Source organism: Elephas maximus, chromosome 2, assembly GCF_024166365.1.
Source record: "Elephas maximus indicus isolate mEleMax1 chromosome 2, mEleMax1 primary haplotype, whole genome shotgun sequence".
Taxonomy (NCBI): domain Eukaryota; kingdom Metazoa; phylum Chordata; class Mammalia; order Proboscidea; family Elephantidae; genus Elephas; species Elephas maximus.
In genome coordinates this window covers 55806352-55820436 of record NC_064820.1, presented here as the reverse complement: position 1 = coordinate 55820436, position 14085 = coordinate 55806352, and the positions used below count along the sequence as shown (strand labels likewise).

Here is a 14085-nt window from a genome sequence, read left to right as displayed (position 1 = left end):
CTACCTGATGTAATGCTTTTAATAAAATCAAAGGGAATGTGAGACATGGGGAGAGCTCAGAAAGTACACATAGCAGCTGAAATCATTTCCTGCTCTAAATAGTTCCTCTGAGAAAGAATGATCTCCATGTTCTGTAGTCTTGACCAACTAAGGCTGCTCAGAGGCCTGGAAACTTCCATGGGTCCTGTCAAATACCCAGCTCTCAGAAGTTACCTTTATCAGTATCCTTCCACATGGTCGTAAAGCTGTATAGATAAAGCAAGTAATGCTGAAGATTACAATAGCAACAACAAAAGGAAACTCACAGCAAACTTCTATCAATCACATCCACGCCTTACCTAAGTAAGATGCAAGAGGTTCTTTCTTTTTGGTAGACTCGACATTAAAGGTTGTATTTGGGGGGACGATGATTTGATCAGCCTTCTGCATGACGACAGTCCCATTCCAATCATAGGCTCCTACTGCTCCAAGCATAACCCAATCCTTATATTCAAATAGAGAAAACACTCATATTTAACAAAAATAGTAAGAGCAAACACTTTTATGTCATTAACTATGTATTAGTGCTGTTCAAAGTGCTTTCTATGTATTCTCTCATACAATCCTCACAATAAGCCTATGGGCTAGATTCCTTTACTTTCACCTTCTTTTTACAAAGGAGAAATGCTCTAGGTTATACATCAACTAGTACAATTAAACAATGAAATGTCAGTATTTCTTTGCGGGGACCCTGATGCCTTTTCTTCCATCAACCACTGCTTCTTTTTGTTGTTAGTTGCCATGCAGTCAATTCCAACTCATGGCAACCCCATGTGTCCAGAGTAGAGCTACTCCATAGGCTGTCACCTCTCAGAAGCAGATCACCAGGCACCTCTGAGTGGGTTCAAACGGCCAACTTTTTGGCTAGTAGTACAACAATTAACCATTTGTGCCACCAAACTGCCCCATCAACTGCAAATGATAAATTTTCTAATCTTGCCTTTCAGCTTTATTCTGGATACCAAGAATCCTGGCTTCTATCTATCCAGACACGGATTTTAGCATGATCCTAGAATACTTTGTCACTAAGAAAATGATAAATTTCACATATTTAGCAAATATTTTAAATTAAACATTTCCTTCAGCCAGATGTATGGCACTCAAACTGCCTAGTTCATAATTATTAGTACAATGAGTAAGTTGTGTGAGATAAAGTATTTTCCTTACAGGAAGATTCTGAAATGCCATTTTCCTTCAGTATTTGGACCAGGAAACATCATCATAGGCTGAATAGCTGCTCAAGTCACGAACTGCAAGTTGTAATACTGACCCCTGGTTGTTAGTTTGGGAGGAGAAAATCTAGCCAAACGTCATTTCATTTTCTACTGAGTGGTCAACGTACCTGTGAATAATGAGCACTGAAGCCAGTCTGAGACATTTCCATTTCGAAGGAAGCTGCTGACTGATCAGCTGTAGCTATAAAATAGGAAGATAATCACATAAGCAACATGCAACGCCTTCTAGCACACTGCTGACTTCCAGCAGACAGAGACTTGGTATAGTATGCAGTCTTTATCCATCAGATCTTCTAACATCTTTAGGGCCCACATTTCTCAATCCAAAATCCCTATGGAGGGCTGGGTAGAAGTAGAGAATGTTAGTGGAAGGGCTTGTGCATCCACCTTCTCCTGTACTCTGTCTTCCCTGAGCCTGCTGGAGGAGTTGAGAAATCTCCATTCGTGTTCTTCTTACATTATTGCATGCTTGTTGATCCTACGGTGCTTTGGATCCATGTGGTTACAGTTGAAATGTAACAGGAAACCTCTGTCTCATCCACACACTCTGGGAACCCTGCTGAGACCTTAGGCTAAACTTACCTGATAGAAGGCTGAAAAAATTTCATCCACAAATTACAAGAGGTCTCTTGCCTCCCCCAACCCCACCCATATTTCAGGCCTGGGATTCTCTTGGAATTCCACTGTCTGATAAAGGGTTTAAAGACTGAGGTTGTATGTGCTCTAATTGCTGGAGATGGGTATTACTCACAGACCAGAGAGGATTTTTTGACCGAGGTCTAGGGCACATATCATTTAATCACATATTTTTTTGAAAAAATATTTTTGCACTCACTTTAAAACTCTTTACTGAAATGTAGAGATAATCCGAAGCAATCTGCGGAAGTCTGCTACTCTGAAATTATTTTCAAAATATTCACGAATCCAAAGCCACAAACTCATCAGGGGATTGAAGGAATGATGATTTGATTCCAGTTGGATAAAAAAAAAAATTTTTTTTTGGATATTACTGATTTATTTGGCCTTGCAGATAGGTTAAAAATAGTTCATAATTTTAAGAAAGGCAGTCTGCCTTTTCATTGAGGCATGGGAATAATTAAATTTGTGAAATTATAGTTTGTTAGGTTCCTGGGTGGCAAAAATGGTTTGCATTAGGTTACTAATCAAAAAGTCGGCAATCTGAACCCTGCCTGAGATGCTGCAGATGAAAGGCCTGGTGACCTGCTTCCATAAATATTACAGCTAAGAAAACCCTGTGGAGCTCAGTTCTACTCTGTAACACATAGGGTTGCCATGAGTCAGAATCAACTCAAGGGCAACTTTTTGTGTGTGTGTGTGTGTGTGTGTGTGAAATTAGACTATTTACTGGTTATTTACTAGCATAAATTTGTTGACAAATATATCAGTAATTGCCTTCTTATAGAACTGGATTAAATGGGACAATTGAATCAAGAATTCAAATATATCATTTTAATCACTGATATAAATTTCCCTTTAACTTAAATGACCAAGATGCACTTTAAACATTTATAAGTCCACAGTGCTTTAAGGTGCTTTCTCATTTATCTTTGCAAGGTCAGTAGTAAGAATGCACCTTAAAACCACCTCCTCTACTTAGGTAGGGAGCTATGTGTTTCTGGCTCATCCCCTCGCTGCTGTTCTCCCTTCAGCTGAGGGCAGAGAGGAGGAACCCATGTGATATTCTGATATTTTGCCTGCTGAGTCAGCATCATGGCAATACCCTACTGTATGTCCCTAAGCTTCTTGCCATCAGCTCCTCCCTGGACTGTTTGTTGCTGTTGAGACAAAGGCCCTCACCACTATGCAGTGTCTGGTTAGGAATTTCAGCATTATTCCCAATGCTTGGTGGGCAAGGGAGACATTAGACTATTTTCTGATTTTATTAGGTAAGTTACTGGCATATTTATCTCACTAGATGGTACTGTCCTTGGTAGACAAAAAAAAAAAAAAAAAAAAAAATTTGCTGTCTAGTTGATTCTGACTCATAGTGACCCTATAGGACAGAGTAGAACTGCCCAATAGAGTTTCCAAGGAGCACCTGGTGCATTCAAACTGCCAACCTTTTGGTTAGCAGGAGTAGCTCTTGACCGCTATGCCACCAGGGTTTCTGTCCTTGGTAAGCAGGGTTAGCAAAAACAAACTCACTGCATCTAGTTGGTTCTGACTCATGGAGACCCACGTGTTTCAGAGTAGACCTGAGCTCCGCAGGTTTTCTCGGCCTTAATCTTGGCTTCTCAGCTGCTAAATGAAAGATTGGCCATTTGTGTCCACCCAGAGGAGCCTCAGAAGAAAGACCTGATGATCTACTTCCAAAAATCAGCCATTGAAAATCCTGTGGAGCACAGCTCTACCCTGACACATACGCGGTCTCCGTGAGTCAGAACCGACTCCAGGGAAACTGGTTTTTACCATCTAAAGAAACACACTAATAGGAAATAGAGATTTCTCAAGTAATAAGGAAATGAAGCCTTTTCTGACTGATTAGAAAAAAAAAAAAATCAGAAATAATCTAATCAATCCATTTTCCTTGGTTAACCCTGAAAGTGTAGCAACAAACACATGGGAGGCATTTTTCTACAATGGAATTCCTGGAAAGAAAAAAAATTTTTTTTTTTTTTTTAAATGTAGAAACTTCTTGGAGTGTCCGGACACTTCATTGTGTAATCTTTAAAGTATGGCACTGTTAGGCTCGAAACAATGTAAAAATGTTATTTAAGACACACTGATACTCTCTCCCTCAACAGCTGATGTGGGCTTCACTTCTTCCAGTCTTGGGGTATATTTACTCACCTACTCAAGATTTAGAACTGAGACTGTACTGTGTATAAATATCCAATGTGAGTAAGTATTTTCTTTTGAATGAACTTTAAAGATTATTTCTATCATATTTTGGCTGGTATTATTAAAAATTAAAGTGCATCATGTTTTGGAAGACCTTAGGTATTTTCCTTAAAGACAGCAGGTTCATTATCTGGTAAACAACACCGGGATTGCTATTGAGAGAGGAAAGCCATTTAAAAGTAACTTGTACACAGATCATAGGACAGGCCAGAAGCAGCTGCAACTTCACACTGATAAACAATTGAAGTGTTCTCTTTCTAAAGGCAGAGGGAAAAGGAGCCAGGGCCATGAAATCAACAGGGAGAGTCAGGAACAGCACTTTTTAATTGAAAGGATAAAGTGGAATGGAAGAGATGAGAAACTATCAGAGTGCATTGCACATACCAACCAAAAACCAAACCTGCTGTTGTCAAGTTATTCCAATTCGTGGAGATCTAAGTGTTACAGACTAGAACTGCTCCATAGGTTTTTCTTGGCTGTAATCTTAAGAAAAACTGCCAGGCCTTTCTTCCACAGTGCCCCTGGGTAGGTTAGAACTGCTAACCTCTAGGTTAGTAGTCTTGTGCAAACTGTTTGTGCCACTCAAGGAGCTTCATTGCCTATAATAAGGTTATTTTATAAAACTTTTATTTTATTTTTAGACATCTATATATGTGTGTGGAAACCCGGGTGGTGTAGTGGTTAAGTGCTACGGCTGCTAACCAAGAGGTTGGCAGTTCAAATCCACCAGGCGCTCCTTGGAAACTCTATGGGGCAGTTCTACCCTGTCCTATAGGGTTGCTATAAATCCAAATTGACTCGAAGGCATTGGGTTTAGGTTATATATGTGTGTGTGCACTGGGTCACAAAACAAAATGTCTTTATTATTGTGGGTCACTTCAAGTAAGTTTGAAAGCCATTATTATAAATTATTTTCTTTCATGTCTATACTTTGCTATACATTTTAATATTCTGTATCTATTAGGCACTTTTCTGTATTTCCCTGGCAAATGAATCAAAATGACCAATTTTTTTTTCTTCAGCTTTGTCTCTCTGTTTCCTATTATTAGGTCAGATCAGAGAGACTGTGAAGGGGCTTTTTAAATTTCTATTTCTAAGATGCAAAAACCACAGTTCTTTAGCAGGGTCACACAAGGACAAAGACTGAATTGGATTCAGAAGGAGCACAAGCGTAGGAGATCTCTCTGGTTGTTTCTCCTTAGAGGACGAGAAAAGGGGCATGTTCTGTGAGAGTCCAGATATCGAAAACTGTGAAGAGGCTTTGACAGCTTGCCTGGCATAACTGTTCCAAAGTGTTTTTGTCAGGAAAGGTCTAGTTCCAAAGTCATTTTTTACTTGACATTCCTACCTAAGGAAAAGGAAGGGAAAGAAACCATGTCTCATTATCCTGAATAGCCAGTTGCCATTGAAAACTCAAAGAAAAAAATCTACAAAGTAGTAACATGATTTTGAAAAATATAGTGAACTTATACTTCCCTGCCATAGGACTTGAGGCAGAGTTCCAGAAGACCTTTAAAGTTGGTAAGGAGCAAAATATAGAGAAAATAAATGGACTAAGAAGTTATTTCATAAGTATGCTCTCGTTGTTGTTGTTAGATGCCGTTGAGTCAGCTCCAACTCACAGTGACCCTACGTACAACAGAACACAACACTGCCTAGTCCTGCACCATCCTCACAATCGTCGTTATGTTTGAATCCTTCGTTGCAGCTACGGTGCCAATTCATTCTGTTGAAGGTCTTCCTATTTCTCACAGACCCTCTACTTTACCAAGTATGATGTCCTTCTCCAAGGACTGGTCCCTCCTGATAACATGTCCAAAGTCCATGAGACCAAGTCTCCCCATTCCTGCTTCTAAGGAGCATTTTGGCTGTATACTCTCATACAAGCCAAGAAAGAAACAAACAAAACTTGAGCCCTATAGCTAGTGTCTTCAGTTTCTAAACCTGGGTCACAGAAAAGGAATAAAACATGAGGGAACATTTTTGTTCTTGGATGTCTACATTGACCATTGTCAGCTTGAACATCTGCACTGCCGCGCCCTTACAGTCTTCCGGCAAGCACTGTGCTATGTGAAATAGCCATCTCAATGACAGATTTATATAAAAGGCCATTCTTCCATGCTGTCTGTGGCTCAGGGTAAAAACACATTAGCAATTGTGATCGGAATAAATACCGAAAGCCCATAGCATTGAATTGTAGAGAGAACACACAGGATTAAGAGAAACAATCATACCTTCCAGGGCAAATATTCTTTCTCCCAGAGCTTCAACAATAGTGACCAGAGCCAGTTCATCAGACACGTTGAAGAAATGCTTTTCAGTGGGCTCACTTGCAATTGATCGTATTTCCTCCACAAATTTCTCAGTGCTTAAATTTCCTCGGTTATAGCTGCCAAGAATCTAAGACACAGCAATAAATGGCGAGGATATATTGTAAATTCTAGATGTTAAATAAGGATCTCAGTCAATGGCATAATGCAGTTTTTATGTACTCCCACAACCTTGGAAGAGCAGCTTTGAGAATACATAGATTCCCTACTATTAACTGTTGCATAAACACTGCAATTGGTGTAGGAAAATAAAAAAGGGCAATTTTGTTTGCATGCAAAAATTTCTTTTCTTGCATTCCTGCACTGCAGTTTATTGATAGCTGTGTCTATAAAATCTGACAGTTCAAAAGTAATATCGTAGCTTCTGAATGTCTCTGACATCTCAGCCAGTGACATCACCATTTGTTAGTAGGAGCAGTTAGAAATTGAGCTACTTAATCTTTAATGGGCAGTTTTCCAGAAAACCTTACCAATGGACAGTCCAAATCCTACATTTTTAAAGCAGATATTGGACTAAGTAGTAACTAATCAGTTATACAGAAAGTAAACAATGGAGACATTCCCGTTTGAAAACAAATGCTAAAGACAGGAACATTCTATTTTTATAGAAAAGAAAGGTAGGAACTATCTGTAATTATTTAGATACCTGAGCAGGCTTCTCAAACACTTCTTATTTTTTTTTTTTTATGTAAAGTTTGTAAGCTACCATTTATATACAGCAAAATTTATCCTTTTTAAATGCAGTTTCATGAATGTGGACAAGCTTATGTAATCACACAGCTAACATCACAACCAAGATGCACAGGGCATGTACAGCTGTCTCTAAGGTCATGCTATTTGGGAAGCTTTTTGATTTCTGAATTTACTCTCTAGTAGGATGTCTAGACTTTCGGTAGTAAGGTCTATATGGGGAACACAAAATTCAACTCCCGACTACTTTGCTGAAAAGCAAATGCCAAATATCAGATACTGTTTACATTTGAACAGAGGCCACCATCAGTTTCCCCATTTTAGCTAAGTGACAGGGGGAAGAGAATCAATGAAAAAGATAGGGGGGATTGTGCAGAGAGGGAGGGGAAACCCAAGGGCCACTTGCTCTTATTACATTTAACAAATATTCTGTCATATTTTAAAACAATTAAGATGCTCTTCTTACACTGGGATATCTCACCACATCTGGAATGTACGTGTCCACAGTAAACACGAAAAAAGCAGGAGGGCGAGATTCCAAGCACCAGGGGCTCCCTCAACCCTTCACTCTCCACGTGGGGTTCTTCTCTAAGCACACTGTCGGGCTCCTTTTTTGTCAGCAGCTTCGATATATATGAATTTCTTTTAGTTTACCACCAGTTCTGCATCCAAGTGAAGCCTTTGGGTTCGCATTGTTTATCTTAACTTATTCTACTTTTTTTTTTTTTTTAATTCACTATCAGGTTGAAACAGTAACTACCATTTCATATATAAATTGATACAGTTGAAAATCCACGTAAGAAAACATTGTCAAGACTTTGGACCATGTGTGATTTTTAGTTATGATGTGAATATTCTCAGACATTCAGTGGGATGTGTAACAGGACAGAGACAAATGGATAAAGTTCAACAGGAAAAATGCCCAGGTGACATATTTAGATATGAAAAATAAAATGTGCAAGTAAAAAAAAATGGGAGTTATTATTAGGTGCCATCGAGTTGCTTGTGACTCATGGTAACCCCACATGTTACAAAGTAGAACTGCTTCCTTCATAAGTTTTTCTTGGGCTGTAATTTTTATGGAAGCACATTACCAGGCCTTTTCTTCTGTGGTAGCACTGGGTGGATTCGAATTGCCAACTTTTACGTTAGCAGGCAAGCAGAAACCATTTGTGCCACCTATATAGCTATAAAGGAAACCCTGGTGGCATAGTGGTTAAGTGCTATGGCTGCTAACCAAAAAGTCGGCGGTTCGAATCCACCAGGCACTCCTTGGAAACTCTACGGGGTAGTTCCACTCTGTCCTGTAGGGATGCTATGAGTCGGAATCGCCTCGATGGCAGTGGGTTTGCTTTGGTTTTGGTTTATATAGCTATAGGCAACCAGTTGCTGTTGAGTCAGTTTTGACTCATGGTGACCCCATGTGTTTCAAAGTAGAACTGCACCCTATTGGGTTTTCAATGGCTGTGCTTTTTCGGAAGTAGATCACCAGGCCATTCATCGGAGGTGCCTCTGGCTGTACATAAATTCTATGAGTTACTGTGATCTGTGTAGTTTTGAACTATGTTCTATCATAGAATGAAAATGAAAATAGAAATGTATTTTGATCCTTCATCCAAGGATTTGGTAGCTTGTAAAAACATTGTTTTCTAGGAATGAGAAGAGATATACAATTGGACTTATAAATTGCTCCTGTCTCACTCAATACAAATATGTCAAGCCTAGACATTCAGTATTTTGTTAATATTTACCTGCAACAGATATTCAGAATTGAAGGCCCGTTGAGACAAATGTGTCAATGTAAAGTCTACAATTCATTTACGTGTAGGGCCATGCCTTTCGTGTGTAAATAAATGAAATTTTAAGATACTTTCTAACTCCTCGGATTTTCTTTCATTTGAGTGGTGTAGGTGACACACTTCACTGCCATTATCATGGAAGATTAGACTCAGCATTTATAACCTAAGATTAGAATCTGAATGTACAACATCCCCTGCTAACTATGTCTGATACCCACAAGTGATGGAAACAGAGGGACCATGGAGACCTCAAAGCCAGATCAAGGCCCTCACTAAATCTGAAATTTAACATGGAAATGTTTGCGGTCTTTCACAGGGTGCTCATATGTCAATAGTTACTCTTGGGTGCTATATCTACTCCCCAACAAGACATCTCCATGATGTTCAGGATCAAATGATGGGTAAAAATGACGGAGTAGAAGGAACAGTCCAGGCAATCATGGGACTGTTGGATATTTGATCATGTCCAGCATGAATGTCTAAAACCAACCTTTCTTGTTAAAGAAGAAAGGAAGCTATATAAAATGACTACCTTATTTCCTAAAAAAAAAAAAAAATAGTTGTCACAAAATAAAAAATATATGGTTCATTAGGGAAAAGAAATGTGAATTGGGAAAAACAACCAATAATTGTTCCTAAGTGAAATTTCTCCATACATTTTTATTTATGCCACTTCAAAGAGGAATTTGATAACATGTTACTGTTAAAACCAGGAAAGAAATTCATGACTTGATGATCTCTATGAAGATTAATGCAATAATAAGACTTCTTTTTGGGAGGCAAGGTATGAATAATCAACTAGGGACCCAACAAAGACAGACAATGATGGAAGGGCAGTAAATACTGAATATGTGGTCAAATATAATGTAAAACACAAAATTCATTCAAAATTAGAAGCCACTTTTTTTTTTTTTTTTAGTAGATACCTTCTTTCCAATGAGGTTTTCCTAATCCTGTTAATTTCAACAATGACTAAAATGGTTCGTAATCTGCATCTATGGTACCTAGGATGCCAGACTACACCTCTGGTGGGGAATGAAACAAATCATAGAGCAACTGATATCCAGTTGTCTGGGACAAACTGGGCATGCATGGCTTTCCATACAAAAGAGACTAGCTATAGACTTGAATTTTGTCGCTGCCATCTGGAGAGTATCTCTGAGTGATGGCTGGTCTATAGTGTATTACTCTCAACATCGGAGAGGTCAAAACAGTCATATTGTATTAACAGGAGAAATAATACAATGCATATACTGGAAAATGAAACCCTGGTGGCATAGTGGTTAAGTGCTGCAGCTGCTAACTGAAGAGTCAGCAGTTCAAATCCACCAGGTGCTCCTTGGAAGCTCTATGGGGCAGTTCTATTCTGTCCTATAGGGTCGCTATGAGTTGGAATCGACTCGACGGCACTGGGTTTGGTTTTTTTTGTTTGTTTATATTGGAAAATAGTTGGCAAAAGATAATTTATAGAACTAACAAGAGGAAGGAGATAATGGTTTAAAATTTCTTTACATCTTGCACCCCAAATGAAAAAGAAAATATTGCAGTCAGAAGTCATCACTGTTATAACCAAGTCATCTTGGTTAGAAAATTAGGAGTCCAATCACCTTACCGCTGGGATGCAGTGAGTCAGTGGTGTTTCAGGACTTAATCATGGATGAATCTCTCATTTTCTTCCCCTCCTATGATGGGGTAAAGTGTCTTTCACTGTTTTCACTTTCATACTTTTGAAAGGAAAAAAGGAAATATCCCTGATTGAATGCTGAGAAACCATTGTGGGTAATATCTGATTATTACTTACTGTAAACAAAAGAGATTTTGTTGAAAGATTTGAGGCTGTTATCTTGGAATTCTGATTTTTTGTTCCCTCACTCATTTAAAAAAATCAATTTAGGAAGACAGAGAAGAGTCCCTCACCCCAGGCTGAAGGTACATACTGTGGAATCAATAGTGAAAGAGTTAGAAAGGAGGGTTGGATTCAGTTTGGGTTCAGAAAGAGATTAGACTTTATAGACTAAGAAGGGGATCTCTGAAAGTTTCTGAGCAAAAGGACAAAACAATTTGTCTCTAATGTCCATTGTATCTCTAAAACACTTCGATTTTATTATTTCATGATCACAAACTCCTTGAATTAAGGATCCTTGAAGAAAAATAATATTTATTGAGTGTGAAGCCTGCCACTGTCCTAGGTGTTTTCATTATCTCATTGATTCTTCATCAGAGAGAGAAAGAGATTGAGAAATAACGCTACCCTATGGTATTTTATAGATGAAGGTACCAAAGCTTGGAGGATTAAATGACTTTCCATTGTCACAAAGTCAGTACATGGAACAGGCAGAATTTGAATAGAAGTCTTTCTGGCTCAAAAACATAGTGTCCTCCACCCCCTTACCCCATCCTAATCCTTCTCACTTCTAGAAAGTGTCCTTGAGTCCATCGTGCTTTGAAACTCTTACACATAATGATAAGTGCTTAGTGTCTTGGTGCTGGTGTCTCTCTGCTCTGAAACAAAGATAGGTGAGATGGGGAGGATCGTGGTACTCTTTGGAGCCTGCAGAAATGAGTGGAAACAGGTGAGGACAGCCCTGCAGCACCAACAAGAGTAGAGCTGTGGCAACAAAACAGAGAAAATAGGACCCAGAAAAGAGCACCCCAGGATAGCAGCTGACATGTATGGAATTCTACTATTCAAACATAAAAAAATAATTTTAATTACAGCTAACACTCTGTGACATAATGTTTTTTATATCTTTGTTCTGCATACCTTTCTTTGTTCCTTCTGGCACCTCAGAGAGAGGAGAAAAGCTTTTATTTTCTCCATTTAAAAAAGAGGAAACTGAGGCACAGCGAGGCCACATGGCTGTAGCCCATGTGGCCTCGCTGTGCCTCAGTTTCCTTATTTTATGTTTGAATAGTAGAATTTTGTGCCTCTTTTTCTGAATGCTCCCTCCATGGGATGACAACATGAAAATTGAGTCATTGCTATTAGTAGTTGATTTTTTTTTAAAGTCACTAGTAAGATCTCTTAAATATTCAGATACCAAAAAAAAAAAACAAAAAACCAAGCCCGTTACCATTCAGTCAATTCCAACTCATAGATGATCTCTGTTTTTTTGAATATTGGAATATAAATGTTATTAATAATGGATTGCTTTGTATTTATACAGGTTTTCTCACAAAGGGCACAAAGTACTTCATATGAGATAGTTTTACATTATCAAGAGCAGGAATCAGAAGAAAATTTATTGTGTTCTTATTCCAGTTTCTCCCCTCTTATCCAGGTTAAATGCAATCATAGGTAAACATATTTTACAGCTCTGGTCTCATGGCTTTGATTGCACAGTTTGGGATGTGACGTATAGAGGAAATGGCTCTGGACAAAGTGCATGAGTAATGATAATTATCTCCTGATTCCTCCTCACTTCACTGGTAATACCATGAAGTGGTATGTACATAAAAACCAAAAAACCAACCCATTGCCATCAAGTGCATTCTGACTCATAGCGACACTATGGGACAGAGCAGAACTGCCCCATAGGGTTTCCAAGGCTGTATGTAATCTTCACGGAAGCAGACTGCCACACCTTTCTCCCGCGATGTGGCTGCTGGGTTCAAACCACCAACTCTTATGTTAGCAGTTGAGTGCTTAACCACTGTACCACCAGGACTCCTTACTGCAGAGACATGCACAGGGTAGACAAATGGCTAAGTGACCCTTTGCTTCTTTCTTACACCTTAAAAACTTGGGCGTAGCGATATCGTTGCTGACTTCTAACAGATTATTATAAAATTCATGTCCTGATTGTCCACCCTCCCAAATTTCAGGATTAAGTACTATTAACAGGCAATGTATTTATTACCTAATATGTCTTTCAGTCTCCTTCCTTCGTTCCTTACTTTGTTCATTCGTTCTTTTCTTTGCTCCTTCTTTCCTCCCTTCCTCACTCAGGCCCTCCCTTTCTTTCCTCTTTCCTTTCATCCTTTCTCCCCCAATCCAGTGCTCCCAAAGCTTACCTGCAAATGGAGAAGTTTCTCCTTTACAACCTTGTTTGTGTAATCTCATAAAATTACCACGATATGTATACAGCTATTCTCCTCGCTCTTGAGTTTGCAAACCACCACTAGCAATTTACTTACAGCTATGGAAAACCGCTGAATATTTTCATCTTCACAGTCTTGGATGACCTTATTCAGTTGGTGGTTGTCATGGGACTCTCCATCAGTCACAATAACCATGACTTTTTTAACCCCCCTTCGTGCACCCCGGGCTTCAGTGAAAGCCTCTTTCCTGGAATAATCACAGATAGAAGAAAGGCAAATAAAACACCGCCCCAAGATTAGGCAAGGCAATAAACAAAACCGAAACACACAACTCTAGGTAGCCCAGTGCTTTCCCTCCAAGATCAACATCGACGCCCATTGTTCAAGCTGGAAAGCACGATGATCATTATTTGCAATAGTTGTAGATTTATTCCAGATGATGGAGAGGTCACCACTCTGCTAACCGCCATGTATTCCTTATACAAAAGGCAGAAGTATTTTATTTTTTGGACATTTCAAAGGAAGGGTGTGACTGGTGCACACACCAGATTTAGAGAACATTAGTTCCGTAAATACTCTCCCAGTCACTCCTTTCTCTATAAACACTCCTTTTCTTGCTTGACAGGCCTCTTTTCTTCTGCTTTTGGCAGAAGCTTTGGCTTTAGTCCTCACATCCTTCCATACCTACGCTGACATTTGTAGAAGGCCTTGGAAATCCTTTGAGCTGATGAAAGGAAATGAGAGAGGACAGGCTATTTGTGTGGTTGTGAGTGTTTGGGGTATGGGAAAAATAATCAGACATAGAAATAAAAGGCCACAGATAGCAATGGTTTGAGTCAGCGACCTGGCAGTCAGCAGAGTTATCGGGGTCAAGGATGGGTTGGGGTAGCTATGAAAGATTTGGTTTGAATTAGGTTTTAGGATGCAGACTTTTGTGGGCAGGGCATGGGCAGAAGGGAAAAATGGTATAATCTAACTGCAAAGAAAGGAATTTTAATTTAATTCAACAAGAATGTACTGAAAGAAATGGAGAAAAGAGGAAATGGACATTTTAAAATTTGTTTTATGTGTTCTGTATGTGCATTCATG

The 14085-nt window shown here is 39.1% G+C and overlaps 1 protein-coding gene across 1 annotated transcript in view; it reads right to left on the bottom strand.

Annotated features, from left to right (window-relative positions):
- ITGA1 (integrin subunit alpha 1) overlaps positions 1-14085 on the bottom strand; it is a 229158-nt gene that overhangs the window by 86851 nt on the left and 128222 nt on the right. The window contains exons 8-11 of the mRNA XM_049863571.1: positions 13093-13243; positions 6371-6536; positions 1382-1455; positions 339-483 (exon numbers count right to left, since the gene is read on the bottom strand). Coding sequence (XP_049719528.1) covers positions 339-483; positions 1382-1455; positions 6371-6536; positions 13093-13243 — 536 coding nt within the window. The remainder of the gene's footprint in view (positions 1-338; positions 484-1381; positions 1456-6370; positions 6537-13092; positions 13244-14085) is intronic.